At 51.6% G+C, this 27,922-nt stretch overlaps 11 protein-coding genes across 12 annotated transcripts; 4 read left to right on the top strand and 7 right to left on the bottom strand.

Annotated features, from left to right (window-relative positions):
• Window positions 1-75: 75 nt before the first annotated feature.
• J3458_002976 (uncharacterized protein) lies at window positions 76-4,087 on the bottom strand. 2 transcript variants are annotated; one of them, XM_007811336.2, is made up of 2 exons: window positions 2,488-4,087; window positions 76-2,350 (listed from the first exon to the last, which is right to left on the bottom strand). In XM_007811336.2, the coding sequence occupies exons 1-2, from the start codon at window positions 3,226-3,228 to the stop codon at window positions 491-493; spliced, it is 2,601 nt and encodes an 866-aa protein (XP_007809527.2). In that variant the 5' UTR covers window positions 3,229-4,087; the 3' UTR covers window positions 76-490. The 2 variants fall into 2 exon arrangements, with proteins under 2 accessions (XP_007809527.2, XP_065977289.1); XM_066117503.1 differs by having other exon boundaries at window positions 76-2,972.
• Window positions 4,088-6,341: 2,254 nt separating this feature from the next.
• Window positions 6,342-7,392, bottom strand: mtd1_1 (Methylenetetrahydrofolate dehydrogenase [NAD(+)]; the record flags this gene model as incomplete). The annotated part of the gene is made up of 2 exons (XM_007811337.2): window positions 6,342-7,122; window positions 7,190-7,392. The coding sequence occupies 2 exons, from the start codon at window positions 7,390-7,392 to the stop codon at window positions 6,342-6,344; spliced, it is 984 nt and encodes a 327-aa protein (XP_007809528.2).
• Window positions 7,393-8,014: 622 nt separating this feature from the next.
• J3458_002974 (uncharacterized protein) lies at window positions 8,015-8,488 on the bottom strand (the record flags this gene model as incomplete). Its single annotated transcript, XM_066117502.1, has 1 exon — window positions 8,015-8,488. The coding sequence occupies one exon, from the start codon at window positions 8,486-8,488 to the stop codon at window positions 8,015-8,017; it is 474 nt and encodes a 157-aa protein (XP_065977288.1).
• A 1,022-nt stretch (window positions 8,489-9,510) lies between these two features.
• J3458_002973 (uncharacterized protein) lies at window positions 9,511-12,045 on the top strand. Its single transcript, XM_007811338.2, has 2 exons — window positions 9,511-9,629; window positions 9,697-12,045. The coding sequence occupies exons 1-2, from the start codon at window positions 9,514-9,516 to the stop codon at window positions 11,087-11,089; spliced, it is 1,509 nt and encodes a 502-aa protein (XP_007809529.2). The 5' UTR covers window positions 9,511-9,513; the 3' UTR covers window positions 11,090-12,045.
• A 315-nt stretch (window positions 12,046-12,360) lies between these two features.
• On the bottom strand, window positions 12,361-13,191 carry J3458_002972 (uncharacterized protein; the record flags this gene model as incomplete). The annotated part of the gene is made up of 2 exons (XM_007811339.1): window positions 12,361-12,896; window positions 12,966-13,191. The coding sequence occupies 2 exons, from the start codon at window positions 13,189-13,191 to the stop codon at window positions 12,361-12,363; spliced, it is 762 nt and encodes a 253-aa protein (XP_007809530.1).
• A 2,100-nt stretch (window positions 13,192-15,291) lies between these two features.
• SWD3_1 (WD domain protein) lies at window positions 15,292-17,338 on the top strand. The gene is made up of 2 exons (XM_007811340.2): window positions 15,292-16,554; window positions 16,612-17,338. Exons 1-2 carry the CDS (start codon window positions 15,626-15,628, stop codon window positions 17,129-17,131), a joined length of 1,449 nt encoding a protein of 482 aa, XP_007809531.2. The 5' UTR covers window positions 15,292-15,625; the 3' UTR covers window positions 17,132-17,338.
• A 1,033-nt stretch (window positions 17,339-18,371) lies between these two features.
• On the bottom strand, window positions 18,372-18,727 carry J3458_002970 (uncharacterized protein; the record flags this gene model as incomplete). Its single annotated transcript, XM_066117501.1, has 2 exons — window positions 18,372-18,480; window positions 18,537-18,727. 2 exons carry the CDS (start codon window positions 18,725-18,727, stop codon window positions 18,372-18,374), a joined length of 300 nt encoding a protein of 99 aa, XP_065977287.1.
• Window positions 18,728-18,937: 210 nt separating this feature from the next.
• On the bottom strand, window positions 18,938-19,779 carry J3458_002969 (uncharacterized protein; the record flags this gene model as incomplete). The annotated part of the gene is made up of 3 exons (XM_066117500.1): window positions 18,938-19,027; window positions 19,094-19,670; window positions 19,739-19,779. 3 exons carry the CDS (start codon window positions 19,777-19,779, stop codon window positions 18,938-18,940), a joined length of 708 nt encoding a protein of 235 aa, XP_065977286.1.
• Window positions 19,780-20,397: 618 nt separating this feature from the next.
• J3458_002968 (uncharacterized protein) lies at window positions 20,398-21,754 on the top strand (the record flags this gene model as incomplete). Its single annotated transcript, XM_007811342.1, has 2 exons — window positions 20,398-21,154; window positions 21,219-21,754. The coding sequence occupies 2 exons, from the start codon at window positions 20,398-20,400 to the stop codon at window positions 21,752-21,754; spliced, it is 1,293 nt and encodes a 430-aa protein (XP_007809533.1).
• A 3,024-nt stretch (window positions 21,755-24,778) lies between these two features.
• J3458_002967 (uncharacterized protein) lies at window positions 24,779-25,762 on the top strand (the record flags this gene model as incomplete). The annotated part of the gene is made up of 1 exon (XM_007811343.1): window positions 24,779-25,762. The coding sequence occupies one exon, from the start codon at window positions 24,779-24,781 to the stop codon at window positions 25,760-25,762; it is 984 nt and encodes a 327-aa protein (XP_007809534.1).
• A 738-nt stretch (window positions 25,763-26,500) lies between these two features.
• Window positions 26,501-27,762, bottom strand: J3458_002966 (uncharacterized protein). The gene is made up of 3 exons (XM_066117499.1): window positions 27,134-27,762; window positions 26,985-27,066; window positions 26,501-26,901 (listed from the first exon to the last, which is right to left on the bottom strand). Exons 1-3 carry the CDS (start codon window positions 27,493-27,495, stop codon window positions 26,860-26,862), a joined length of 486 nt encoding a protein of 161 aa, XP_065977285.1. The 5' UTR covers window positions 27,496-27,762; the 3' UTR covers window positions 26,501-26,859.
• Between the last annotated feature and the right edge of the window lie 160 nt (window positions 27,763-27,922).

Raw genomic sequence — 27,922 nt, 5'->3', positions numbered from 1 at the left:
GGGGGGGGGGGGGGGGGGGGCTGGAGGAAGCTTGTTTTGCCATGTGCTTGGTTGGCGTTGCGGCAAGGCCTGACCGTGGATAATGTGGCACCGCGTTGCACAACGCCAATCGGCGTGCTGGCAACTACAAATGGAGCTTCCGCACGTTCCCGCGTCGTCGGTGGAGTTCGAACCCATGGTGGTTCTGAAATTTCCATTCATCATAAATCATTGAATTCTGCTACAAATATGTGCGCTATTCTACTGTAGGCAAATAGGCAAGAATTGCTGCCCCCCCAGCCAGACGCAAATACAGAAAGGGTATCGAACATGTCGCAAAACAAAAGAAAATGTACATTCATCGTCAAAAAGAAACAAACATGGTTTCCAGTCAGCCATTTCAACGAAAATCGACATATATATATATTTGCCACCCCGTAATCATTTGTCCCGTCTCAACTCCCGCAAAATCATTTCATCAGCGTCGTAGGTATAGAACATATGATTAGTATTACGGAGACACTGGTGCTCGGTCGCCAATGCTCTCGAGCAGCTTGCTAGCCGCTTCTATTCTCTCTCTGTATTCAGCATGGTTTCCGGTACCAAGCCGCGTAGCTTCACTCAGACCCAAAACGCATCGTCCCAGATTTGCCACGACTTGTTCCACCAAGACTTGGTCTTCTCGTGAGAGTGTTTGTATCGCAGGAGACTGCGGTCCGCTTCCAGCGCTGTCCTTGTCACATATGCTTCTTGTCTCGTTCATGAGCGACTCGGCGACCTGCTTGAGCGGGCTGTCCGGCGATCCGCTCGGAGTCAAGGCTCCCTGGCTCAGCCTGGCTTTGTTGACAAGGGGAAAGCTCCTATTTGTCCCTGTGGACTCAAACGATGAGACGGACGGACGGTGCAGGGTGGATGACGTGTTCGCACTAACGGGTCGATGAATGACTGAGTTGTAGCGAGCGTGCTTTCGGTAATATCTGGTAGAATCACTGCCGCTACCGCTACCGCTACCGCTACAACTTGGACTGTCCTGGCTGAGCCCGCCAAAAGTCGACCCGGTGGTTGTGGCCGATGGGCTGTCTTCATCCTCGTAATTGGCCGTAGGCGTGACAAACCCATCGTCAGTTCTCGTCGAGCGGCTTACGGAGCTGCGGCTCTCTCTGCCCTCCATGGCAGTTGCAAAAGAGTCGACGGAAGCCAGGGTATCAATGCTGGGTCGTCGTGCGTGCGTCATTGTCGGACCGCGTGTGGTTTCCACAGAGTCTTGAGATCCCTCACTACTCACGCTGTCACGTCTAGCCATCCGCTGCCGGCTAAGAGTACCCATGGCAGAGTGTAGGAAGAAATGTTCATAATCAAACGCGTCTTCTCGATCTTCATGAGAGATATCAGTAGGCTCCTGATGTGTATCATGATAGAGCGATTCGCCGCTTTCGCTAGCATAGTCTGCGAACTCGTCTTGGTCTTGGTCTTCCTGGTCCTTCTCGGGCACGCCATCATTTGGAAGGTGAGCCTCATCCCGCTCGTGGTGACTGTGGCAAGTGGTATTTGGTTCGCCATTCAATGCAGCTGCGTCTGCTGACCTCATCACTTGATGGTGGTCTACGCTCTGTGTTTCCTCATCCTTGTGCGATGCATGCGGGGAAGAAGCGGCCTCCGCACTGCCCGTCAGCTGTGCTTCCGTTTCTTCCTTTTTTATCTCTTCTGGAATCCTATCATTTCCGATCTCTGGCGTATCTGCTTGTTTGGGACTTGTATAATCTTGGTCCCACCTAGCATGTGTAAACGGACTTGGCGCCCTTAAACTCTGCAAGCTACGCCTTTTCATGCTGTCTGCCTGTGCCTGCTGCTTCAAACTGGAGATCTTGCCTTTGAGTCCTTGCATTTGATCCTGCAGGTCTCGCATTTGCGCGGCCGAGGCGGACCGCGTCGTCACACTAGCTTCCATAGGCGATCCATAGGTTGGGCTGCCTAGAGCTACAGCCCGGCTACCAGAGCGACAGTTGTCCTTGTCTTGTGGGCTTTCATCTTCGTCGAGTGGCTCTAGAGCTGAGCCAATAGAGGAGAGAGGAGACTTGAGGGAACTCGAACTGTGCTTGGACCCTAAACCGTCGGCACTCCTGGACAAGGTCAAGTGTTGGCGATAGCCACCAGCTGCACCGAGGGCACTGGCAGATCGTTGAGGGAGCGTAGCCGTGCGCGCAGCCCCCTGCAAGCTGTTCTCGCTCACATTCCTCGAGTGTGTTGGAGTAATGGTCTGCGGTCTGTCGTGAATCGAGCCATTCGGGTGAGCACCGGGAGGGGGGGAAAAACATTCAGACATAGATGAATAACTAAACGTCATGGCCCTATTAAGGTTGCCTTCCATAGTCTAGAGACCAAATTAGCAAGTCACCTTCACACTCAAGGGATGGAAAGTTGGAAGTGTTTTGTGCCAATATTCCTTTTCTCTTCTCTTCTCCTCTCTTTTCTTTCTTTCTTTCTTTTTTTTTGGAAAGGCCTACATACCAGAAGGCGATGCTTGGCATTGGCAAGAATCTGTTCAGCTCGTTTGCTGATCGAGTTGGTAGAAAGTCTATGCTCATTCGGTCCGTGTCCAGATGGCATTATCGCAGCACTGGGGGGTTGAACGGACGTTTCATCCACGAATTCGCTTGCCAAACTCTCCTCATCATCTCCTTGGAAATCGCTATCATCGACACTAACCGAGTCATCAATGTCGTCAAAGGTAGCTTCTGGGCTGTCGATGGTGTGAACGGTGCTCGTGGATTCAATTGAGAGTCGGCGGTCGCGCCTCGCAATATTCTGTTTCTTCTTGAGCGTTCTCTTTCCCATTGTCGGGGAGGAGCGTAGAGGTGTGCCGCTACTGGTGCATGGGGTACCAGACAAGCCGGAAGAATTGCGACTCGACGGGTGGCCAACCGTACTTTCGACTTCAGTCACCTCACCAATATCCGAGAGCATCGTGCCATTGCCGTATATGATGGGCGTCGTGGGGGGGAGTGGTCCAGAGACATAGCCAGCCTGCGAGAAATCGTGAAAGTCATGGGGGGGATGCGCATTATTCCACGTCACCAGTGGTGAGTGGGATCGGTCGTCGAGATGCTCCGGTTCGTCGTAGTCTGGGAGAATCATGTCTGGATTCGTCAACGTCGGCGAACCTGGCTGAGGTCGGTAGGATAAATTCGCAGCTGCGAAGGCATCGTAGCGACTGTCACGGCCCGCGTGGACCATTGTGTGGGCGGTCATGGTTGACTACCTAGGTATTACGGAGTGAATGCGCGACAAGGAGTGGCGCCGGTTGAGTCAGTTGAGCTTCCAAGGCCGATTAAAGTCTAAATGGGTTGGATTTTGCCGGGCCAAGCATGAGCACAGCAGCCAGGTGCCTCCAACTACTCGGGTACCTCGGTGAAGCGATGCTCTTATACGACGCAAGCTCTGAAGGTCTCAATAACGAACGTCGAAGGTACCCAAAGGAGACACGAGAAGTAAAACGGCCAGAGGACCGGGGCAAACTGTCGGGAAAGTCTGCGGTCACCTGCACCAGGGCCGGTTACACTGGCCACAAGCGCGACTGCAGGTCTTGAATGCCAGACACCATGAGACAAAATCGCACAAGCGGTTTTGAGAGTTCGAGTTCGCTATCGGAGCAAGTTGGGAACTTTGGAAAGGTTTTGCGATTTGCGACAGGTGGGAGAAAAGTGAGCTCGGTGACAGGCCACGGTCTCCTAAAGGGTGTTCCCAGTTGATGTCGAAATGAAGGGTGGTTAAGGGTGTTCGACGGGCCGCCAGGGTAGATGGCCCAATGTCCGTCCCCGAAAATGTCAAGTTTGAGGACAGATGCAGCCAGAGCAAAAGATCATGATGGGAGAAGAGAAGGTGGGAAATCGGAAGGCGGTGGTGAGGTTGCTGCAGAAGACCGAGAAGTCTGGTGGTTCTTTTTCTTTCTCCGTTCAAACCATCGGGGTCAAGCCGCCACACCACCTTGAGCAGCGTCAATGCCGAGTACGTAGGTAGTATTTATTACTACTATTGTACTAGAAGCACTCAAGACGGACCAAAAGCCCAGCCAAATGTCGAATGGTGTGTCCTGGCCAGTCCAAGTGCCTTTGCAACCAGTTGACCTGTGCTAAGCTTGGGTCCCCGGAGTCCTTGGCGACCTGGACAAGCAAAGAGGGTCCGTCGCCTCTACGGAGTAGCTAGACGAGAACTAGGGACGGAAAGGGAAGAGTTTAGGGGGGCCCGGTTCTTAGTTCCCAGTTGGCCTTCATCAGACCAAAACGCCCCGCCCCATGTACCGCTTGGGTCACCTTGGAAGGAGTGGATCGAATGTGTCGGCGCAACATCGAACAAGAATCTGACAGGGGTTGAAGAAACGAATCTTGGTGGCGTCCGAAGGGGGGCCGGCAGCCAAAAGAGACGATGAGATGAGGCCAAACGAAGCGCACGGGGTGGTTTTCCACGGGGTACGGAGTAGGACAGAGGCAGAGGCAGCTACAAAGGCCGTTCACTGTTTGCATGTTTCTCTGAAACACCCCGGGCAGCATTCATCACTTACATAATACGCCGCAGTCACAAACAAGTCAACTGCACATGTGGTCAACTGGTCCGTATTTACTACCATCCTGCAGCTTTGTCCTCGGCCTTCGCCTCCGCCGGAACCCACAGCTTTGACAAGCAGGCTAATACCATGGAAGCGCTCGGGTCTTTTCCTCCAAAGTCTAATAACGAGCCCAGACCTGATTGACGACGGTACTTGCTGGGCCAGATAGTCAGTCTGAGCCGCGAGTCACCGAATGCGCCAGCCACAAAAGTCAATCCCGCCATCCCCAAGTCCACATGAGCCACGCATCCAATGCAGACCTCGCTCCATCTATTTGTCGCTGCATCAACGGCTCAATTTGGCCAAACACGAGAGAATGCATATGTACGAACATATGTATGTACTACTTACTAATACTGCATGATTTTAAGCACGGCACTATATTTAATATTCCGCCATGCCACACTCCCCATCAACTGACCCCTGCAGGCTTTGGCTGCCGCCCCTGGAAATGCGCCAAAGCCAAGAACTCTTCCAGACATGGATCCCGACGTCGGGCCGGGTTTCGAATCTTGGGGATACTCTGTACATCATCTCTCCTCCCGTATTGCACGGGGTACGACATCATCATCCGAGTACATAAAAGAAATGGACGACCGTGCCACGCCCGCAACTGGCACAAGTCGTGGCTTTGTTCACTCGGGCATCCACCCACCACCGCCGCCGCCGCCGTCTGAGCGTCCATTCACCTCCACGTCCCGACAGCATCGTACAATATGTACATATGCCTGTACTTGACAATAATGGTGGTGCAATTGTGGCCGCAAACACTTCAAGCATGACCGTTCGTCCTATCTTGTACGCCTCCAAGCCAAGTTCCATCCCGCCTTTAGTGGTGTGTTTCCACATCATCCCCCGAGAGAGCTGAGGCTATGTCATAATGCGCCCATTCTCAGCATCAACGCAAAAATGCACCTTTTCATGTCGTATGCCGCGTGTCGCTTGCGCATAAACGGAAAAAAGGCGCACAGTCTTCTTTTACGTCCAGGCACCGGCGCAACCGACGGGACATACCGACCCAAATGATTTCTCGTTAATGTGTGGCTGTCTTCATTTTTGGAGCAATAACCAACCATCACTAGATTTCACCAACAGCATCATGTGTGATACAGAAAACACATAAACACGGGCTCATCAACAGAGTAAATGGCATGGAGATGTATTTACCCGTATGATCACGGCTTCAAGTACAAGTTGATATATGTGCTGAAACCCCATGTGAGATTCGATCCGAAAGAACCGGCAGCGCGAAACAATAGGGGCAAAGAGAATGAGTAAGTGCGCTTAGCCCACGATCTCGGAGCTAGGGCCATTGCATTGGGACGCATTTTTGCGTCCCGTCTAGCTCAGCAATAACGAGCACGTAACCAAGGACATCGAGACATGGAAGAAATAGCCATGTCACGGTTAATTTCGCATCAATTCAGTATTAGCATGTCGCCCGTTTTTGTATATATCTGAAAATCCGTCAGGTTCATACAAGGTTTGCCGGCTGTATTTTGAGTTATCATGGAATCCAACCTTCTCCTTTTTATTTTTCGTAACTGCGTCAGGAAATGTAAATGGCCCATCTCCTCTCTCTCTCTCTCTCTCTCTCTTTCTCTCTCTATTTTCCTTTTTTTTCAAACTCCCTCTCTCTCCACGTCCACTCCAATGGGATATTAAACTAATCATCAGCAAATGCCTCGGTCTTGGCTTGGATCAAAACCTTGTCGGAGTCATCCTTGGCGGGACGATTGGCAACCAAACGCTACAAATGTTAATTAGTTTGGGTTGTGGTCCTCAATTTTTGCGAAATATTGCTTACCACGAGGTTACGGAGCAAAATGGCAATCGTCACCTTGCCAACAGAAGGAACATAGATCGAGGCCTTCTCCTTGATTGCGGGTCCGTCAAAGTTCCTGTACGAAGAAAAGTTGATGCACACAGCACCATCGCGAATAAGGTCTGTAGGAACCTTGAATGATTCCACAGGAACACCTCCAATGACAACGTCGCTAAGAGGCAGGCAGTCCTTCAATCCCCAGCCCTCCTTGTCCTCGACCTGGTGTCGCGGGCTCTTGATACCCTGACCACGGGTGAATAACTGAACTCCGGTAATATCAACAGAGTATACAGTAGCACCATCATTGGCTAGCAAAGCAGCGAGAGGTCGGCCGTTTACTTCGGAGCGGTTAATGACGGTGATAGTTTTGCCAAACAGGCGATTCCCGGCTGCCAAAATGGGGTTGTAAATCTGAAGATATTCCAAGATCTTAACAACAGCCAGTGGAGTGCATGGCAAAATAGACTTCTTCCGGTTCTCCGGGGGATCCAGGAATCGGATATTGTGATACATGTTGTAAAGATACTTGTGGCGCATACCCTCGACATCTTTGGCAAGCTCTACAGTCTCCTGGACGTACTTGTCATGTGTGGGGTTCTGGGGGAAGATAGGATAGTAAACGATGATGCCGTCAACAACGTCATCTTCATTGGCTTTCGTGATCTCCTCCTCGAGGAGATCTTTTTCAACAGTGCGAAGGTCAAAGTTGAAACCACTGTTGAAGGACGTCAGCGTCTACAGGTCATCACCTTGGGATGCAAAACATATCCTGCTCTACTCACTTCTCCTCGCAAGTCTTTTTTGACCACTGGGCGTACTGAACCGCAGCGGGATCACCGTTTGCCAAGAAGGCAACAAGCGTCGGTGCTTTGGGGTTGCCTCCCTGGACTTTGGCCAGCGTCTCTTTGACTTCGGTCAAGAGATTCTTAGCAATGGTCTCTGCAGTAATGACCTTGCAGGTCTTGGGAACTTCTGGCGAAGCCATTATCTGAGCACCAAGTCCGTATTTGCGTCGAATTGTTTACCATCCAGCTGGGCAGACAACAGTCGGATGAGGAGTAAGTCTTGATTAAGAACCCCGCCAATGTAGCCTTGAACAAGTCGAAGCTCTACATCGTCACTGGTCAGTGAATAAGGCGGATTGGGTCATGGGGGCAGTAGACGAACAATTCAGGTTGTGATTCCCTGCACGTCCTATAATCAACAGGCCAGGTCAACAATGCTCTCACTCGTGAAGCTTCAACTGTCTATTGGAGATGCATGATTACGTCGAATCGCTGAGGAAAAAAAAATATGCCCCTCCAAAACCTTTGATGCCGCAGTTGCCCCTCTTACTAACCATGGACTAGCGCCAGTAAGCAAGTAGTAAATGGTGGAGACGAGCCAATGCACCTTCCCTTGCTTGAACCAACTTTTGACGTTCGGCCTTGAGCCTCAACAACGTTGCATCTAGACTCGCTGGCGGGTGCACGACTTATAAATCCTTCCTTTTCACCAATTTTGAAGAAATCGGTCTTGTTCGTTTGTCTATTAGAACCACGTGTTGGGGATTGAACAATTCCGCATGATGCCCATCATTGTTCGTGGAAAACCAGAGTCTGGAGTCATCACCAATGGTGAGAAAAAAGGCCCAAATCCGCAGAAAATCCGCAGTCGAGCAGCTTCAACTTATAAAATTTTACAGCCGATGTCATAGCCTTATGGTTTTTGAGAAGCTTCAACGCCACCAAGAAGGTATTCTTCATTTCGACAATATGTGGTGTCGCGCGCTGCTCTTGCGACCGATTGATGTGCGCGGAGTTCATCGGTGGCCAAGCTCTCCGTTCAGATCGCGGAACAGAATCCATGTGATGCAAGTCATACTTGTGGACTGAGTCCTTCATGTGATTCTCATCTTCAGTTGGACGATCGAGGTTTACGTCAAGCTCAACACTATACACCGGATACCTCCTCTGGCGGGCCAAGTTCTGCATCCCGAGTTCGTCCTGACAGCAATCAACAGAACAATGCCATTGCCAACACGTCACGCGCAGAGTCGGTCTCTCTGATATATACTCATAGAGTAACATTTTATCTCGCATACCCCGGGTTTTTATCTCATCTGCCGAAGCGTTCTTCTCCGCGGGTGTACAAGTTGATAAGCTTCCCCAGGTCAGTCGGTTATCTTTGCAGTGTGGAGTCGCACTGGCGCCGGTGTCCAACTCGTCCAGATAAGGTCAGACCAACCAACATCACCGCTTTGAACACCCCTTTTCTGATAGGATAATTGTCCAATAGAATTCATTGGATCGGATATTCGCTCGAATCCGTCGATAACATGCCTGCAATGGCAAGTTCGATTAACATTTCAAACACCTTTGAGGGAGATAATTTTCATCACGTGAACCTTCCAAGCTACAGGAGACATTACCCGCCCCCTTTGAGGGTTACTTGGTCAATAAATAGGACCACGACTATGCGGTATTGTAAGACGTGTCTTTCTGATGAATTGAGCGGTGAATCAACGACAAGAGACCGCAAAAACGAAAAGAGATAGCATATGTAGGAGTATCAACAAAAATCTTTTTATTGTAAGTGTGTGATGCGGTTGGGATCTTGCCCGGGCTAGCTGGCTCATTTCTTATCAGTGGCCGCGACAATTGTCAGAACCCAAGCGTATCAGCGCCGCCAGAGGTAGTTGGGTACGATGTCGATCTGGGCGTACTGTACGATGGGCCTTGTTATCATATGTACCCTGAAAACGCCGGGTGTATCCGGCAATTGAATGAGACGGCCTTAACGCCCTAGTGTCGAAGGACTGGTCCATTCGCAGTCCCAACAAATCGGGACCCAAGATCTTTGCTGGTTGGCTATCGAATCTAGATAAGCATTCAGCCCGGAGATGCCTGGAGATGCTTAAATCGGACCCTGGCTGGATGTCTTTTTGAAGTTGATTATTATCGCAATGAACCAGAGTATTTAGAGGTCACGACGCCAACAACTCAAATCAATATCGTATCGAATAGCGAAATTCCACTGTAAGGTGATTTCGAGCACTGCTTTTCAAAGCTATTTGACAACTTTCCAAAAAATGGGCTTCAATATATCTTTGTTATGGAAGACCCCGATGGTCAACCCCATCAACAAGAAAGCTCGAAGTATACCTGTTCTGAACGTAGTTGATCCGTATGGACGAGTATTTTTCTTCTCTTGGATGGGGTTCATGCTTGGGTTTTGGGCATGGTACGATGACCTTTCTTTCCCTTACCTCTCTTTTTCCCTTCCTTCCAGGCTAATGTCGTCTGCACAGGTACACGTTTCCTCCATTGTTGACAGTCACGATTAAAAAGGACCTGCACCTCAGCGCCGCCGAGGTAGCCAACTCCAACATTGTATCCCTCTGTGCTACTCTACTTCTACGATTCGTCGCCGGACCCCTCTGCGACCAGTTCGGCTCCCGGAGAGTCTATGCCTCACTCCTCCTCCTGGGCTGTCTACCGGTCGGCCTCGCGCCCCTCGTCAAGACCGCCAACGGCCTCTACGTCTCCCGATTCTTCATTGGTATTCTCGGAGCCACGTTTGTCCCATGCCAAGTCTGGTGCACCGGCTTCTTCGACAAGAACATTGTCGGCACGGCCAATGCTCTCTCTGGAGGATGGGGCAACGCCGGCGGCGGCATCACCTACTTCATCATGCCGGCCGTCTTCGACTCCCTGGTTGCTTCCCAGGGCATGGCTCCGTCCAAGGCATGGCGAGTCCCCTTTGTTGTCCCCCTCATTTGCCTGATCGCCTGTGCTCTCGGCATGCTATTCCTCTGCCCGGACACCCCCCTGGGCAGCTGGGAAGAGAGGTCGCAAAAGCTCCAAGAAAACCTGGACCAATACAGCCCCACGAGCACCACGGACGTCAACACGCCTCACATCCTCAGCGAGCCGCCGAGTCGAGACGTAGAAAAGGCGGAAGAATTCGACGAAGACTCGAAATTCTACAAGCAACCGTCTGCCATCTCCTTGTCGGAAGCCGTGGCCATTGCCCAGGCGGAAACCGTGGTCAAGCCCAGCTTCAAGGACTCTCTACCCGTCATGCTCTCCCTACAGACCCTCTTCCATGTCGCCACGTACTCGTGTTCATTCGGCGGCGAGCTGGCCGTCAACTCCATCCTCAGCTCCTACTACAAGGCCAACTTTCCACACTTGGACCAGACCAAAGCCAGCAACTACGCCGCCATCTTCGGCTTCCTCAACTTTGTCACACGGCCGCTCGGCGGCGTCGTGGCAGACATCCTGTACAGAATGTCCGGACAAAACCTGTGGACGAAAAAGGCCTGGATCACCATGGCCGGCCTCCTGAGCGGGGCGTTGCTCATCATCGTTGGAAAGGTTGATCCTTCGGAAGCCAATGGCCGCGACATCGGCACAATGGTAGGCCTCGTCACCGTCGCCGCCTTCTTCATAGAGGCAGGCAACGGTGCCAATTTCGCCCTCGTGCCTCACGTCTATCCTGCCGCCAACGGCGTCTTATCCGGGTGCACCGGCGGCGGCGGCAACCTGGGCGGCGTGGTATTCGCCATCATCTTCAGGTTCATCGATCACGGCAGCGGCTACGCCACTGCCTGCTGGGTCATCGGCGTCATTCATATTGCCGTCAACTTGGCAGTCTGTCGGATTCCGCCGCTGCCAAAGGGCCAAGTCGGCGGGCAGTAAGCATACTCTCAGTCAGGGTCCCAAAATCGCATCATGTATATATTGGATTTGAAAGTTTTCACCTAGCGAGTAGCGAGTTTTCATTGGCCTGGGCCATTTCTTCCAAACAATGCCATTTTCTTTTTTTTTAATTCTTCTATTTTTTTTCCAGCGTTGCCTGCTTGCAGTGCTCTTGACTCGTCAAACGTCACTCGGTCTCAAGCATTCAGTCGCCTGACCAACCCCCCCAACGTGACGAAGGTCAGACACACTGTCCTCACGTGCTGAGACAAATAACCGAACAATGGTGAACTCTTCCCGCCTTGTCGCAGCCCTTGGCTTGTGAACTGCCTTGTGAAACACAGCCGATCCCGAGTGCCACCCCGCCAAAAGGCGTTTGCAGATCCGATACAGAGCCAAGCCTTGATCGCCGAGATCTCTCCTTAACTGCGAATTGGCTTGCGGAGACTCAATCAGTTAGCGCGTTGTGAGGCAAGAGGGAAACTCCACAAGCCATTTTGCAGTTAAAGAGACTGTTTGTTTGGGCTCGGCCCTGTAACCAGCCGTGTGCAATCTGACATTGGACTTGACGCTTAGAATGGGCTTCCGCCGGCCGTTTCTCCCGTGACTGTACTCCGTACGTACGTATGTGCGTATGTACTCGGGAAATTACACTTGCTTGTCAGAATATTGGATGAAACCCTAGCACGAGCCAAGAGCGGGTCTTCCTGACACCTGTTTGTCTCTGCATCACCCACAGACATGTCTTACATTCCAGCGCGGTGTAGCACTAGTACTCCGTACTGATCATGAATAACATGGTCAGGCGAGGCCGATGGCAACTGGGTCAAGGTTGATTGAGGCTGAACGTATGTAGTCAAAGTCGCACGCTTTGCGTAACCACGGCAGGGCGTAGCTGACGAAATGGATAAGACAGTACACCGTAGATTCCATGTGGGATTCAGAGACACACAACACTAGAGGGGCTCTTAAAGATGCACGCAGTGGTCAATTAATGTGATGAAATTGTGTGTACGTAGCACCTCGATCCGGGCTTAGCATTAACGGAAACGTTCATCAAGCCATCAACTAATGTAGCCAAACAGAATGGGTTCCGCGCATCACTAGCAAGAATGACCCGAAACTTTCCAATCAGTGCCAATATCAACCCATGTACCGGTGCCCATTAGCAGAGCGCACCATGTATCGTATCGTATATGTGTAAGAGAAGCCCACGACCAGATTTTAAAAAAAAAAACACGCGTAACCACCCACTGTTACCGATTCTTTGCTTACAGAGCAAGAACGGCGGCAACAACGCCCAGAATGGTGAGTGAGCCGACGCGAACGGCGTTGGCAGCAGCAGTAGGGGTAGCAATAGTACTGGGAGCAGTGGTAGTGGGCTTGAAAACAGCAGTGCTGGAAATGACAACGGGAGCAGACTGGCTGGATGAGGTCTTGAAAACCAAAGTGGTGGTGGTGTTGGCAGGAAGGGTGGTGTTGTACTTGGTGGTCTTGGACTGAGTGCTGGTTGTGGCGGGAGCAGAAGTCGTCGCGACGGAAGTGCTGGCGGCGGCAGTGCTAGTGACTGGAGTGCTGGTAGTAGACAAAGTCACAGTCTTGGTGCCGTAAGACGTGGTAATGGTGATGCTGCCGCTCGAGCTGCCAGAGGGCTGGCTGCCAGATGCCTTGATATGGAAAGGGTTGGAGTACTGGAAGATGGTGTCGGGCTGGCTCTCGAGGCGGAAGACAAGACCATATACAGCCTTGTCACCGAGAGAAGCGCCGACCGTCCATGTGTAGGTCTTGGCGCTGTTCTTGACACCGGCTATAACATCGTGTTAGGAAACAGTCTCGTCTTGGCCATGTCGATCATTGTCATTTTGCGCCAACTTACAAGCGATATCAGCAAGCTTGACCTGAGTATTCTGGGTAGCGCCACCGATCAGCTCAATTTTGACGGTACCATCAAGGTATTTGGCGGGAGCGTCCCAGGTGATAGTATAAGGAGAGCCAGCAACAATAGTCTCGCCAGACTTGGGGGTGTAGATGGGGTCGAAGTCGGCGGCCTGGGCAAAGGCAGTGGCGGCAAAAGCCAGAACAGCGGCGACAGAGAAACGCATGTTGATGGGTCAACAAATACAAACGTATTATGTCAAATGTCGAGAGGTCAAATATTGACCGGAGCGAAAGAGCGACTGGGAGAGTGTTTTAAAGAGCGTGGGTGGCACAAAGATGCCTAGATAAAGGAGCGACAGTGGTTGAAGAAAGGAAGGTGCGAGTCGTGACCGAAACGAAGAGGTGAAGTGCAATAATAGTTTGGGGAGGCACTGGGGTATTCTCCGTCGCAGCACGTAGTCGACATCAAGCTTGTTGGCCGTGGACCCATAGGTTGACGGGGCGTGCCTTGCCAACAATGGCGCCCGACCGTTGGTTCCTGGACCATTTCATCAGCGGGCTTGCTCGGTGGCTGCTGATTCGGGAGTGCCACCAGACATAGGCAGCAGGCACCACCCGCTGCACCACCCACCCACAGCACGTCAAGTCATGACGGTTCTTGGCGGGCCAAAAATGTCACTGGGGTGGAGCCCGTGTCAGGGGAAAAGCAAATTACACCCAAGAATGGGGGCCTGCTATTGGCCAGTGCAGGGCCTGCGCGGGGCTGAGCATGCATCCTTTGACGGGTTGGTAGTGGCAGTCAAGGGTCGCGCGATTGACATCGTGGGTTCTGAAGAAAGAAGCTAGTCTGCATGGCGAAGTGGCCGAGCTGCAGCTAATAACGAGGAGATGAAGAAGGGAGACGGGGAAGAAAAAATCATCGTACAATGCCCTTGGCCCCTCAGCCGCTGTGGAAACTGTTTGCAGCTCATCCTCAAATAGTATTACAATGCTGCGATGCTACAATGGCCAAGTGGATAGTTGCCATTTCCCATATATTATCTTCTCCCTGCTCATGCAAGCCTTCTGCCAGCTTTGCGCCAGTTCATGGCAAAGTCTCGCAATTTCCTGTTCCCCCAAATAGCATACCGCCGGCTGCGGACTCCCTGGGCCGGTGTGGGATGTCGCAATAATATAATACATGGTAAGCATGCTCGAGGGCGCAAGCCGCTGTCCAGGACTCCAGGCACTACCCAAAGCGGCGCGGGAATAGTCGACGCCCTCATGCCATGGACTTTCAGCCGCAAACGCCAGCGGCAAACCCCTGGGCCCATGGGTAGTAATTGCGTGCTCTCCCATCTGAATGGCGGCGGCAGTGCTTGTCACGCCGGCAGGACAATATTGAATTTACCCATGCCGCGTTGAAGACAATTCACCAGTCAGCCCTAAACTCAGTCGACAAAGAGACGATGTTGTTGAGTTGCTTTTCGTCAAAAAAGATGAGCGCAATTAACATGCAGCATGGCGCGATTCGAACAGGGGGAACCTGGCATCTTTATCGACTGCATTCAGGTAAATTGACCACACGCACCCACGAGTCTGAGTCGGCGACCCAAGCCCATCGTCTGTTGCCGGGAGGAGGCCATGTTACGGATAAATCAGTGTTCCCTCTGTGTACTCCGTATTCCGTAAATATTTGACCGTCAGATCAAGCCATTGATGTCTTGGAGGCTTGGCCGTGAATCCCCCTTAATTACCAGGAAATGATGCCATTGAGGATACTTGTTCTCATCTGTCTATTTAGGAAGATGAGAAATAAAGTCAACGGCGTACTAGTTGACATGTTGAGCTACGTACCAGCAGGGCTGAGCACACGATATCTGGGCAGCTGGATACCGTTGTGCTTGGATGCTCAGGCCATGATCTCTTCCATTCCCCGCCAGTCCGAGCGCTGGTGTGACAGCGTCGACGATAAAAAGAGACGACGTGGTCGCAGGTGTGTCCAGGCCCATGCTAGAAACAGTAAACAGATGTGAAGCCTGGACGGTGTGAACTTGGTTACACCGCGGCTGAGAACAAGTACTACGTACCAGTTGACAGCTTGTCGTTGGTGTAATTGCGCCGTGACTTTATGGGTGGGCGTGGGCTCGTAGGGCAGTACAGTTAGGTAGACGCACGAAATCTTCAAATGCTTGGCGCACGTGTGACGTAGAATCTCTTTGATGTGCTCGCGAGCTTGCGGGGACGCTCTCGAATTAGATACTAGTATCTGGTAAATACTACGGCCTGATTGGCTCCTTGCCCCAGACTGTCTTCTCTGCAGTTCACGAGCATTCAAGAGATACGTTGACATGAAATATGCACACGAACGGCGGCACTGAGCAGCTCGAGAGCCGCAAATACCTGGGTTATAATTGTTCGCCTCTGCATACCGTCACTCGAGGCTCAAACTGCCAGAGTTCTCTTTCTGCGCAGATATCCCAATGTTCCATGGGTATAGGGTACCCCTCATCACTGGTGAGGTTGAAGCTGTCGCTCACGCTTAGAACAAACACACGTGGTGTACCTCGCTCAGCCAATTAGACTAGACCGCCACCGCCCCCACAATAATCTCGAGCCTTACGAGCACCTGCCCTTGATCCTCAGCCTTGTCCCTACCAAAGCAGCCCAACCTCAGCAATGGATTCGGCAGACGATCTCACGCCCGGTACGCCTCCTATCAAGCGGCGCAAGACTCACGACGACTCATCGCAGCGGTTGAGTTCGCGGGGCACGTCCCCCAACGCCAGGAAACACTCAGAGCCCAGGTCCCGGGGGCCTCGCGACCCCTCACAATTCAGGTACGACGTGACGAGAAGCCCCAGTGCTGCAGGCTCAAACAAGCGCTATTCGTCGCGATCTCGCTCAAGAAGACGGTCGAGATCCATCTCCAGCTCAGGGTCAAGCACACGCTCAGAGTCACCGCCTCTTTCCCGGACGCGTTCTCGCCGGCGGTCCGGGTCACACACGTCCTCTGACCGCACGCGAACCGAGTCCTACTCGCCCCGGCCGCGACAGCACACACCTGCTCGGGAGCCCTCGAAACCCAACTACAGACCACGTCTAGTGCTCCACGGCCACACGGGCCCTGTTTCGCAGGTGAGGATATCGCCCAATGGCAAATTCATCGCTTCAGCGTCCGCGGACGGGACCTTGAAACTGTGGGATGCGGCCACGGGCGCGCACATGGACACGCTGGTCGGCCACATGGCCGGCGTGAGCTGTGTCGCTTGGACGCCGGATAGCAACACTCTGGCGAGCGGTTCCGACGACAAGGCCATCCGCCTGTGGGATCGCGTGACGGGACGACCGAAAACGACGACCCGCAAAGCAATCGCGGGTCAGGAAATGGCCGCGCTGCGCGGACATCACAACTACATCCACTGCCTGGCGTTCTCGCCCAAAGGGAACATCCTCGCCAGCGGGTCATATGACGAAGCTGTGTTCTTGTGGGACGTCAGGGCGGGACGGCTAATGAGAAGCTTACCAGCTCACAGCGATCCCGTCAGTGGGATCGACTTTTGTCGAGACGGCACACTGGTCGTGAGCTGTTCGACGGATGGGCTAATGTAGGCACGCCTCATTGACATTGATACCACCGATGGACCAGAGCTAACGAATCCCAGTCGAGTATGGGACACCTCGACCGGACAGTGTCTCCGAACGCTCGTGCATGAAGACAACCCCGCCGTCACAAACGTCTGCTTCTCGCCCAACGGCCGCTTCGTCCTGGCCTTTAATCTCGACAACTGCATACGTCTATGGGACTATGTGGCTGGGACCGTGAAAAAGACCTACCAGGGCCACCGGAACGAGAAATTCGCCATAGGTGGCTGCTTTGGTGTTTTGGACGGCGAACCTTTCATCGCATCTGCAAGCGAAGACGGTGATGTGATACTGTGGAATGTGAGGAACAAGGAGATACTACAGAGGGTTTCCACGGGTCACAAAGGTGTTTGTTTCTGGGTCGATGTCAATGGCGAAATATTGGCGAGTGCGGGACAGGACCACACTATTAGGGTGTACAAACACGTAAGGGAGGGCGGCGTCACAAATGGGAGTATGAGGTCCGAGGTGGAGATGGCGAACAACTTGCAGGGTGAGCTGCCTATTCGGCAGGAGGATATCAAGTTGGAGGATGCATGAAACGATTATGAAAATTATTGGCAAGCCATGAAATCTTTTTGATCTTTGTCAAGAGCAAGTATATGTCCCTTGTGTCTCTGGTAGCAATTGCGTAAGTTGTGTAAACCTGACTTCTCAATATCCACGTCTCATGCCCTCATTTGTTACCAAGCCGCTACTGCAAAAAGGGAAAAAACCGATAATGTGTATCCTCCATTAACGCTGGTCCATTACTCTCGTGAATGATAGACCTGAAACCCACCTTGTGTTGGTTCCCGCCAACTTGTCATGGTCTCCTTAATGCCACATCCGTTGCTTAATGGCGGACCGCCAGAGCTTCGGGTCGAATCAGGTGTATTCTACTTGAACACTGTGCTGCGCGACTCGTTCTCCGTTATGGTATACCGCGAAATCAACGGAGGTACCGTCGCAGGTCATTTCTATTTCAAAATCTAGGATGCGATAGGGCTCTCCGTGACGGTTGATTCCAATTGGTAAAGTGTGTCGTTTTATAGTCTTACTCCAGTTGACCGCGCACAATACAGATACCGACTGATCTGCTCTTGAAGGTGGTTCTGAAGAAGCCGATACGTGGAATTCCTGAGAAACTTGGCCAATGGCGCCTTTGAATATGTGACAGAACCTGTGTCGTTTTGATGTGGTGGCTGATAAGTCCTGGCCCTAATAAATGTTAGCTGAGGGAATCTGAATTGTTTGGCGTGGCGGGAAATGGTCCAAGTATCAGGGCAGATTTGAAATGGGGTTGTGCGAATTGCAGTCCATACCTTTCGTAATAACCAGTGCATTTGGTTATCTGCCCGCGGTTCCAATGTACAAGGATCAATGAACCAGTCTTCAGCAGAGTGGAATTTAGGGTTGAAAGGAAGCGAGACTCTGATGCCGTAACTCATCCTAGCTATCCTGGTTTCAACTTTCACGTCGAGGCATTTAGACAAGCCCAAGGATGTGATTGCATGAATCACTGCTCCACGACATATTGCGACCCAGCTGATAAACATCGTTAGTAAATGTTCGCGAGTAAAATGTGAATGAATTTGAACTAATTTAATGTAGTAATAAAACAACTTACGGTTTAGAACCTCGGGATTGAAGGACCGTAGTGTTCTCTCCAACTAACAACTTGAGTCGCTCAAATAGGTATGGGCTTCGTCCAAACCCACCGACAAGAATTACAAACTAATGTTCATGTTTAGAATATATTGGAACAGAGAGTTAGGGTTATTTTGTATTCTTGTCAGTGTCATACCTTCGGTTCTCTTCCATACTTCCCCACGATAGACATTGATTGATGAGTGACAAGCGACTCAACCTTGCCAACAATTGGGCTGAATACGTCAATTAGCTCGGAACTATTCATGATATTAGCTTATATTCTGGGTAAAAACAGAGTACCTCACAAACTAACGTGCTGATTTCCAGCGTTGACGGTCTCTTTTTGCCTTTCCCTTTTGCAAGCACCGAGTTGGGAAGTTCAACACCCCAGGAACGATTCTGACCTCGGAATTGTGGTTTAATGCCGTGCTCCCAATTGTCGTTGAGAAACTTCTTGATCTGTCCCTTGCCTATATTGGCTAGAGAACTAGAGGTTCTTGACATTATAAGCTTCTTGAATTCTTCGTCTAGGAATATCCCACCACATAAGCCACCTGGAAGCGCACTTTGTTAGACAAGCATTATTTTCGTAGTTAGTTGCGACGATTAATTTCCATTCCATTACTTGCCTTGTCCTTGAACGCATTCTTTCAAGACAAATGGTTCTTTGCTTTCCACTCGATAGCTAATGAGATCCTGCTTCACGTATGAGATTCAAGAATTGGGAGAGACGTCGACGTCAAACACTGCGTAGCCTACCACTGTGCCACCCCCCGCATCACAAACCACAATGTGATCCCCCGACTGGAGAAAGAAAAAATGAGCATATAACTAAGATTTGGATGGCTTAATAGAAGACTTATCACTCACCTGGATAGTTGATTTCTTGGAATGATCTTTAATTGTAGCCAGCGCCGCTGCCTCCGGTTCCGAGACGAACTTTAGAGTTGTCTCGCCAGCGTACCTTTTCCTGAAGAACCCGGCTTTTTCAGCGGCATTTCTCATCTTTTCTTGAGCATAATGGGGCCAAATAGCAGGTAGCGTCATCACAACATGTAAACGGCACTTTTCAAGCAGGTTGTCACCGTTCGCTTCCTTGATGGATCGCAATGCGTGCTTCCAAAGCCGGGTTAGGAAACATGCTACAATATCGACGACGTCTCTCTTGGATAATTCCTGGAGGCGACGGGCCTCATCCAGTTTGGGCGAGTGGCGCACATCCAAGGGTAGATCTTTCTCTTTGAGCAGAAGCAATTTGAACCATTCAAGGGCTTCTCCGTTTTCAGGAATGTTATACCCCCATTTGATATTGCCATCACCTTTGCCGAAATAAAGATGAGTTGGTGTTTTTTCGAGGTCCGAACAATGATTAAGCTCAGACTCCCATGTAGTCACTACCTCGATATCCTCGGGCTCATTTGAGTATGCCCATGCCACACCAGAGTATCTGTCATGACAGTCAGAGGCGTCCGATCAGTAAATATTGATGAACAAGATGCGCATTAAGAATCTTACGTGGTGCCAAAGTCGATTCCGATGATAATGTATTCATCCATGATGCAACCTGATGATGGCGGATAGAAGTACGGTAAGGGACGCAACCTTGCAAGGTATTCGAAGGCTGGATGATGTGCGAGGAGAGGGAGAGGGATTTAGTTCCAAGGAGCAAGAGTTGTGTGCAGGTTACCCAAGTGTGTATCTAGGTAGGTACCTAGGTATGTAGTTGAGTTGTGAGAAGACTCAGTTTCAATTCACTCGTTTGGTCGGAGCGCGGTAGGTTCACCCACAGAGCTTGCCAGTTGGTGACAGTTGCTCACGGCTTCTTGTTTCTCATATTCGGGCGCCGGCTGGGTCGTAGCTTTCAACGTTTTAGTCCTGGCAACTAAGCACGCCAAGCCCACCAACAATTCTTGAGTCGTTCGCTAACTATATGACCAATGATTGGTATGGGCCTCGAATTGAATCGTCTATTAGAGCAACCTCGACGGTGGCTCCCAAGGAGGAACTACGAATCAAATTCTGTCCCATTAACTCTTGAAATGGACCAGCCACTTGAAACGGAGTATTGCAACCCAGAGCACCCAGAAGAAGTCAAACTGATTTCTTGCGGCTCCTCGGGGACAGAGGAGCCCCCTCCGCTTATACCATCGGCATCACCTTGCAATGAGCCCATCATGGGCGAACTGCCTCTTTGGCAAAATTCATCCCACCTGGGTACTGTTCAAACTTCAGGAACTCCATGGAGCCTCAAATGCGACGAAGCACCCTGCGGGAATCATGATATGCTCTCAACACCAATGGGAACTGAGCGAACTGATAATCAGCTGTATCAACGCAGAGTCCCCATGTTTGAATGGCTAATTGATGAGACCAGATCTGAGTTCAAATGGTATGAGAGTGTATATAGCAGCCTGAGCGACGAGGTCCTGAGTCAAAGAAAAGAAATTCGCAGCCTCAGGAAGCAAAACGCGGACTTGTGCGCAGAGAATGACAATCTGAGGTTAGAAAATCATCGAACTAGGGAGATCCTTCGTGTGGTCCAAGAGCACGCGGAAAAAGCAGTCAAATGGGGCACAAACGCGAAGCCGCGAGCGAACGGAAATAAGATACCAGATTGTGAATTCAAGTCAAAATGGAGACAACTCAAGTTTAATGTGAGAATGCTCTCTGCGCATATACTTGACAATAATCCTGCTGTTACCTTACAAGCGAGGGATTTCGCCACAATTATGAAATCTTTCAGAAACAGTAAAGGGAATGAGTTACATGACAGTTCCTCATTCCAGGAATTCCAGGAGCCAGGCACTAGACGACGTGTCCTGGAAGCATATCTCTGGAATTTCATCTCGGAAGTAGTTTTTGACTCGAAAAGCAGAATTGATGCCGCTAAAACGGGGAGAACCTTCAAGAGGCATAGAAAAGAATATGCCAGTAAGTACTTGGCATTCACTAGGGTACGGTATTTTGGGTATTAATATGCATTCTTTTTAAACAGAGTTGAAAATTGGAGATTCGTCTCAAATCGCGGCTGTCTATGACTGGTTACAGTCAGGCTGGCCTATCGCAAAGCCCGTAACACCCGACTCTGTCAATGAGCTCTTACGAAAGGACTGTGAAAAAATTTACCAAATGATTCATGGCAAGGATGGCAGAGAGCGCTCAGACAGTCGGGCAGAGTCACGCGAAGAGCTCCGAGATATACTCTCTCTCGCTTTGGAGCTGGATGATATGATCATGACCTCACGAGCCATGGTTACCGTGGTATGGCCCAATGAGATACCCGAGCTTAATGCTGGGATTCACACAGCCTATTGCGAATCTTATATGGAGCTGGTAGAGGGAGATAGAGAGCCCGGAGAGAACGTGGGATTGACGTTAAGCGTTACCCCTATACTTTTGAAGAAAGGGAATGCGAGAGGGACGAACTACGAGTCTCAGATTGTGCTTGTTAAGGGTGATGTTGTTGTGGCTAATGGGTCTAGTCAAGGGAGTGCAGAACCTGTTCAGACTCAGGAAGGTACCATACAGTGAGCTCCTCTGGATTTGATGATTTTCGTTGTGTTTTTGCGAAATTGGGATCTGGGTTGTGATTATGGGCATGAATTAGTATGTTCACATGAGAACAACTATTCGCCCGCGGGAGGGAATGGTATAATGGAGCTGCCCGGATACTTGACTGCATTTTTGCACAGAGATATAATCTGCCATAGCTGATGAGGCCAAAAAAAAAACACGCCCTATACCTCATGGCGCGGCCAAGGTCGCATGCCACAGAACACACGAGATTCGGAAGTAGTGAAGAAGTGAACGCGCTGCATTAGATGCAACGCGAGCCACACCCCAAACCTGCCGGATATGCCCCTCCAATAGCCAAAGGGGGCAACTATTTTGAGCAAGGATAACAGGTTCGTCTCATTGGCCATTTACAGTTAACGCGGCTGAATGAAATGGAAGATAGAGCAGTGGCTGCTTCCTAGACGAAACATGACACCGACATTGTAGGCAGGCTCTGAATATGGGAACAATAAGGGCTGATTTGCTCCGTATGCTGCTGCTAAAACATGTTTGACACGAATACTTCGTAGGGCGTTGCGGCCCGAGACAGGGTGTTTGTCACGACCGTGTTACAGGGTCGAATTTATGCTAATACAGTACATTCTAGTGTTCTGCCCTGGTGTAGAGAAGGGATTCTTGCAGTGTTCAAATGCTGCTCTTTGACTGGTGGTGAAACTTGGGTGCAGTAGGGTGTATGTTTCTTGTAGATATTGTGGTGTATGGTAATGGGATGGAAAATATCAGAAGCCAGGACTAGGCAATACGGAGCAGTGAAAACGCCTTAAATTTCTGAATCCAGTAACGAACGCAGACTATTGAATCAGGACGATTGGGCTGGTGGTCCAATGATTCGTAGGAGCAGGAGAATACGCCGTGGAACCGTTCGATGGACGGTGTGGACGGCAAACGCAGTAGATCTAGAGCGAGTCAGGAACCCACTGGCTCACCCAGGCCCAACCGCACAGTGACAAGACTGATTGGCCGGGACCGATTGCTGGAGAGATGGTGGGATGGGTGGCTCAAGAGGCGCAAAGCATGTTTGGGCGAGAAGATGAGGCACTAACGGCGTCAAGAGCAAAGGCGTGTGTCGTGCCTTGGATGAGATCCAATACATCCAGTGGACCACAGAAGTTCGTCGAGGTCCACGAGATTAGAAACAGCGACTGAGAGAGACCGCGTAGACTAAGAAATGTCGGCTGGTGCTTGGAGACGAGGACGATCAGCACCCACAGTCTCCATCTCGGGAGGGCCACATGGGCTAGAAGCTGGGGAACGACACGCTAGGAGGGGTAGTCGACATCGCAAGGCTGTTGGCCAGGTCAAAGACGTGTCATTGGTCCATAATAGATGTATACACGTGTCTGAGCTCTGCGGTGTTGCCGACGCCTTTGTTTGTCATGACCGAGTGTCCAGGTTCGGATCTTCATGAGTGTCCGTGATGTTTGCCACTTCTTCCTTCTATTGGTTTCCCGCGTAAGCCCTAGTTCAGCCGCGGTGCTTTGTCACGTCCTCGTTTCGCAAGTCCAACAGAGCCTCGGAGTAATCGTGCGTTGGTGCGTGCGTACGGACGGTGGGACATGCGGAAGAGGACCCTTGGGATCTGCGAACCATCTATGTACGGAGTACTAGTTAGTACTCCATGCTGCGTGGTCATTCAGGAACCCTGCAAAATTGATGACAATCAATGTTGGCGAATTCAAATTGAACAGAATGGCGTAATTCAAACGCGGTGATTGAGTAGCATTCACTCGGCACAAATGAAACAATTCCAAGAGCAGTGCTGATGCATGGGGCGCCTATTGACGCCCAGACGCCCAGACGCCTTTTATGGACGGAAGGGAGTGCAAGACCCCGCGGCGAACACTAGCCCGTTCTTTCCCCCACAAGACGAACAGAGGGAAGGAGCGCATGTCACCTGCTGGTCAAGGCAGCATACGCGGTCACCGTCGCGTCTCTCACTCACCCACGCACACCTTTGACAACGTTCACAGGCTTTAGGTCCGATTCGCTCTCACGTCAACTCGGTTTTCAACCCGTACGGAGTCCATAAGGACGAGTGCACTCGCGACTTAGCGATTTGTCGGGCCGGCCAATCAATCAGACTCAACAACTACCTCGCTTGACCCCCCTGTTTGTCAGTCTTGCAGCCTTGGACCATATTTGTCGCAACAAGTGGCATCAGCCTCAGCACCGGTAGCAGCACCTCAGCGTCTGTGCCAGACTAGATTTTTGGCATTGCAGCCAAGACACCAAGCAGACCCAGCCCAACTACTGTTACGTCTCGTCGTCGATTTCGCGACGCTGTCAGTGGCAGAAAGCTGGAAGACGTCCCGAACAACTGAGACTGAACGGAACAGCCCAAATCCGCCCTCTAGTGTTTATTTTTGGCCCATAACCTGCCCCAGAGCTCAATTGCCCACGACAGGAATGTTCCGCGGCCCACCAACAAGGTTGCATAGCACACGAATCGCACGAATCTAAAGCTGACTCGGATGGTCTGGGCTGAGCCAAACTTTACTGGCTGTCTGCATCCTGGCGGCGTCGGATTGTTTTGCTGGTTCATCAGGGGAACATAAGCCATCACCACACCTCTTGGTTGTTCTTGTTTTCACTCCGCGCCACTTACTTTATCTTTTGACCTTTATATTCTGTCTTTGCTGCTGCCGCCGCCTGTCTTGGTCTGCTTGGCATTGTCCGTTTCGTCAGCGCGAGCGTTGTGAAGAAGATCCACCAACCAACTCAACTACTTAAAACCGCCAGCGTCCACCCTCGTGCCCCAGTTGCAGGGTCGCGCTTGTCACTCCAACCGGCTCCGACTCCTGCGTTCCTGGCGACCGCGACCTGCACTTCCTGGAGCAACAACAAGCGACTTCCCGACTCCTCTTCTTGACGCTACAGAAAACATTTCCCCCTCCTCCTGTCCCTAAAGACTGACATATATCTTTTGCTAGCCACGCTAGCTTGCCCTGACGCGCATGCAGTTTCTCCTAACCAGAACTCATGGAGCCCGTTCCTGAGACGGAGCGTATGGAGGCGTTCAAGTCCTCACCTGTGCCCTCCCTTCGTCTTAGTAGCAATCCGAACGCTATTCCACCGTTGGACCTGGACATGGTCAGAAAACCGCCCACCATACGTCGCAGTACCGACCCGAATCCAACCTCGCCAGTTTCGCCATCATGGAGTCCGTCACCTTCTGTTGCCTTGCCATATAGACCACGAACTGCATCCCCTCTATCAGGAGGCCATTCACGCTCGCGGTCTGCCGCTAGCCTCGCTTCTCCCATGTCACGAACCCAGTCTATGCCTGGAGTCAGCGGCTCGGGGCGTATTTTGTACTCACCCGGGTTACGACCCGCAAGTCCCTCCAACTCTGGCTCCCCAAGTCGTGTTCGAACGCCGAAAAAGCCTGTCGATGAAGCTTTCCCCGCGACATCCCCGGTCCGGACGAGTGTTCTCGAACAAGACAAGAAGCAACCCGACCGAAGCAGCTCACCGGTTCTTGGAGGAGCAATTGTGTCATCGAGTCGACTTAGGAGATCCTCGTCTCCTTTTCGAAGTGTGCCACCGCCGAGTTCCAGCGCTCTTTCCTTGCTACCCTCGCCACCGTCTTCTGTTTCGTCAGCTTCCTCTTTACGAGGCTACGATGCTCTGTCGGCCAGTTATGGGGGCAGCCTATCTTCCATCCCATCTACACCAACGTCAGCTCGATCACGCAGCCCCAGCATCTCAAGTTTGGAAACCATTCCTGACTCCCCGGATGCAGAAGAGGCCGCCTTGGAAGCTGAGAAATCAACTCAGCTGAAGGTTGCCGCAGAAGGAGCGGATGGCGGCGATTCGTCCGACTCTAAAGGTCGACCACCTATGGACGCACCTCCAAGGGGCAGAACTCTTAGCTATGGACCGAGGGACAAACGCAAGCGATGGAGTGTCTGTGGAGCCGAACGGCGCGGCGATTTAGATCTGGAGACAATTTGGGAGGACTAAGGACATCAAATGAATCGTGAATGGCATCACGGCGTTGCATGATACACACAACAGAGCAAGGCGAGCTTTCTTTGCATTACCCGATATGAATCATTATGAACAGCGGAAGGGTTTTTCCCCTATGGCTTGCACAGGCTTGGTGGTTTTTTTTTTTTTGGCGTCATTGTTATGTTTCTTTTTGACTGGGCCCGTCCATTTTGGTGAGGGCGTGTTTGGAGGGCTTAGTACGTCACCTTGTCTTTGATACCCAACGCATTCACGCGATTGCATGGTGTGGCTGGTGGAGGAAGATGGGAAGGGAACTCATGATGTGTGTAGAATATGCGAGAAGGGAAGGTCTCGCAGGTGTTTTTAAGAGACCATAGTTGTTAAATACGGCGCGCAGACGTCGATTTGCAGGTAGAGCAGGCTCTTTTTCGGACCGAAGACCGTGCACCTCTTAGAAACTAAATCAAGGATAACTGTTGAATGGACTCGCCATAGCTACGCACTCCGACGATGTTCCTACAGGCTGGTTATTGATTGCTACATAGATGACGCTGAGGTGGTGGATGTGGTTCGGTTCAAGCTGTGCACAACTCATTAATTGCCCCTGTAGCTGCAGTACGCAAACTCATGTACGATACATTGACGAGGGTCCTCCCGAGTCCGCATGGAAATGAGACATGGATATCATCGGTCTGCGCCGGCGCCATTTCAGCTGCTAGAAATTTGGCCTTGGTGCAAACGGCCAACGCGGCCTATACGACAAATGGTGTGTGAAGTCGCAAAAACAGTCTCAAATGTAGGTCGTGGATGTAGTACTTGTATTAGCTATTTCCACGGGCTAAGCTATTCTGTCTAGTGGCACGTACAGGGAGGAAGTGTAATACCAGACGCTTAGGGTAGCCATGATAGTCCTAAAGAAGGGTTTCCATGTCAGGTTTTTAGTGTGCATTGTCGTAAAGGATTTCTCTCAAGAAATCGTGACCACAATCCCCATCCAATGCTGATTCTCGATTTCATCAACGCAAAAAAAAAAAAAAAAAAAAAAAAAAAAAAAAAAAAAAAGCGCTCTTCCACAGCCCCAACTCCCAACTCACAACCTAAACCGCCCATCACATACCCAGCTTCTCGGGCCCAAAAGACAAAGGCAGTAGCTATCAAACCGGCGCGTCAGTCAGTAAAATCCCCCCAACGACGCCCTTCCCCCCCCCTTCTTTTTTCAAAGCAAACGACGTACCTCTTCCAGCGTCAGAACCACAAAGTTCTCATCCTTGTCAAACATGATGACGGGCATATCCAGCCTGCAAAACTCGCGAATACTGCCGCGCCAGCATTAGCTCCAAACCAGCCCCTTCCTCACGGGGGGTTATATCCGGGAAGGCTCACAACTGCCTACACATGCCGCAGGGGCTAGCGGGCGGAGCGACATCCGTCGCCACGGCCACGGCCTTGAAGGCCCTCAGGCCGCGGTCGGTAACGGCCTTGCCAAGGGCCACGCGCTCGGCACACGTGCCCACGGGGTACGAGGCGTTCTCGACGTTGGCCCCCGTGGTGACGGAGCCGTCGTCGCCCAGGAGCGCCGCGCCCACCCGGAACCTGCTGTAGGGGCAGTAGGCCGTGCTCTTGGCGGCCGACGCCTGCTCGCGCAGCGCGGCGAACTGCTCCCGCGTGAGGCCGTGCGCTTCGCATGTCGCCGCGATGGAGTCGGCTGACGAGGAGGCGTGGACGGTCGGCGGCGGGCGGGACATGGCTCTTGTTTTTTATTCTTGGCGCGGCGGGAAGACACAACGCGGCGGGGGAGGGGGTCCGGGGAAAACAGGACAAAAGTATGTTGGCGGTCCACGTATTTGCTGAAAGAGGTCGGAGACGGAGCTCCAGAGAGGCGGGAGGAGAAGGGGAGGAGGGCAAGGAGATGCAAGATGGTTCTCATGGAGTTTTGTACTCGGTACTGTTGTCTTGCTGTGCCTGGGTACGGGAGTGGAGTACCTGCCTACTCTTTCCGGCCTGCTTGCCCGGAAGCTCCCCCACATTTTTGGCTGTCATGCGGGGAATCTGCATCTTGGTCGTCGGAGGTGGCGCTCGGAGGACTCTTCCGTAGGCGGTTAGCAAGCCCGTTTTGGGCAACCTGCTGTCGAGAGGGGCCCTGCCGCGGGAGCTGCGGTTTTGCCTGACCGT

Source organism: Metarhizium acridum (assembly GCF_019434415.1).
Source record: "Metarhizium acridum strain ARSEF 324 chromosome Unknown scaffold_13, whole genome shotgun sequence".
Classification (NCBI taxonomy): Eukaryota; Fungi; Ascomycota; class Sordariomycetes; order Hypocreales; family Clavicipitaceae; genus Metarhizium; species Metarhizium acridum.
Note: the sequence above shows the minus strand (reverse complement) of the source record. Positions and strands in the feature narration are given on the sequence as shown.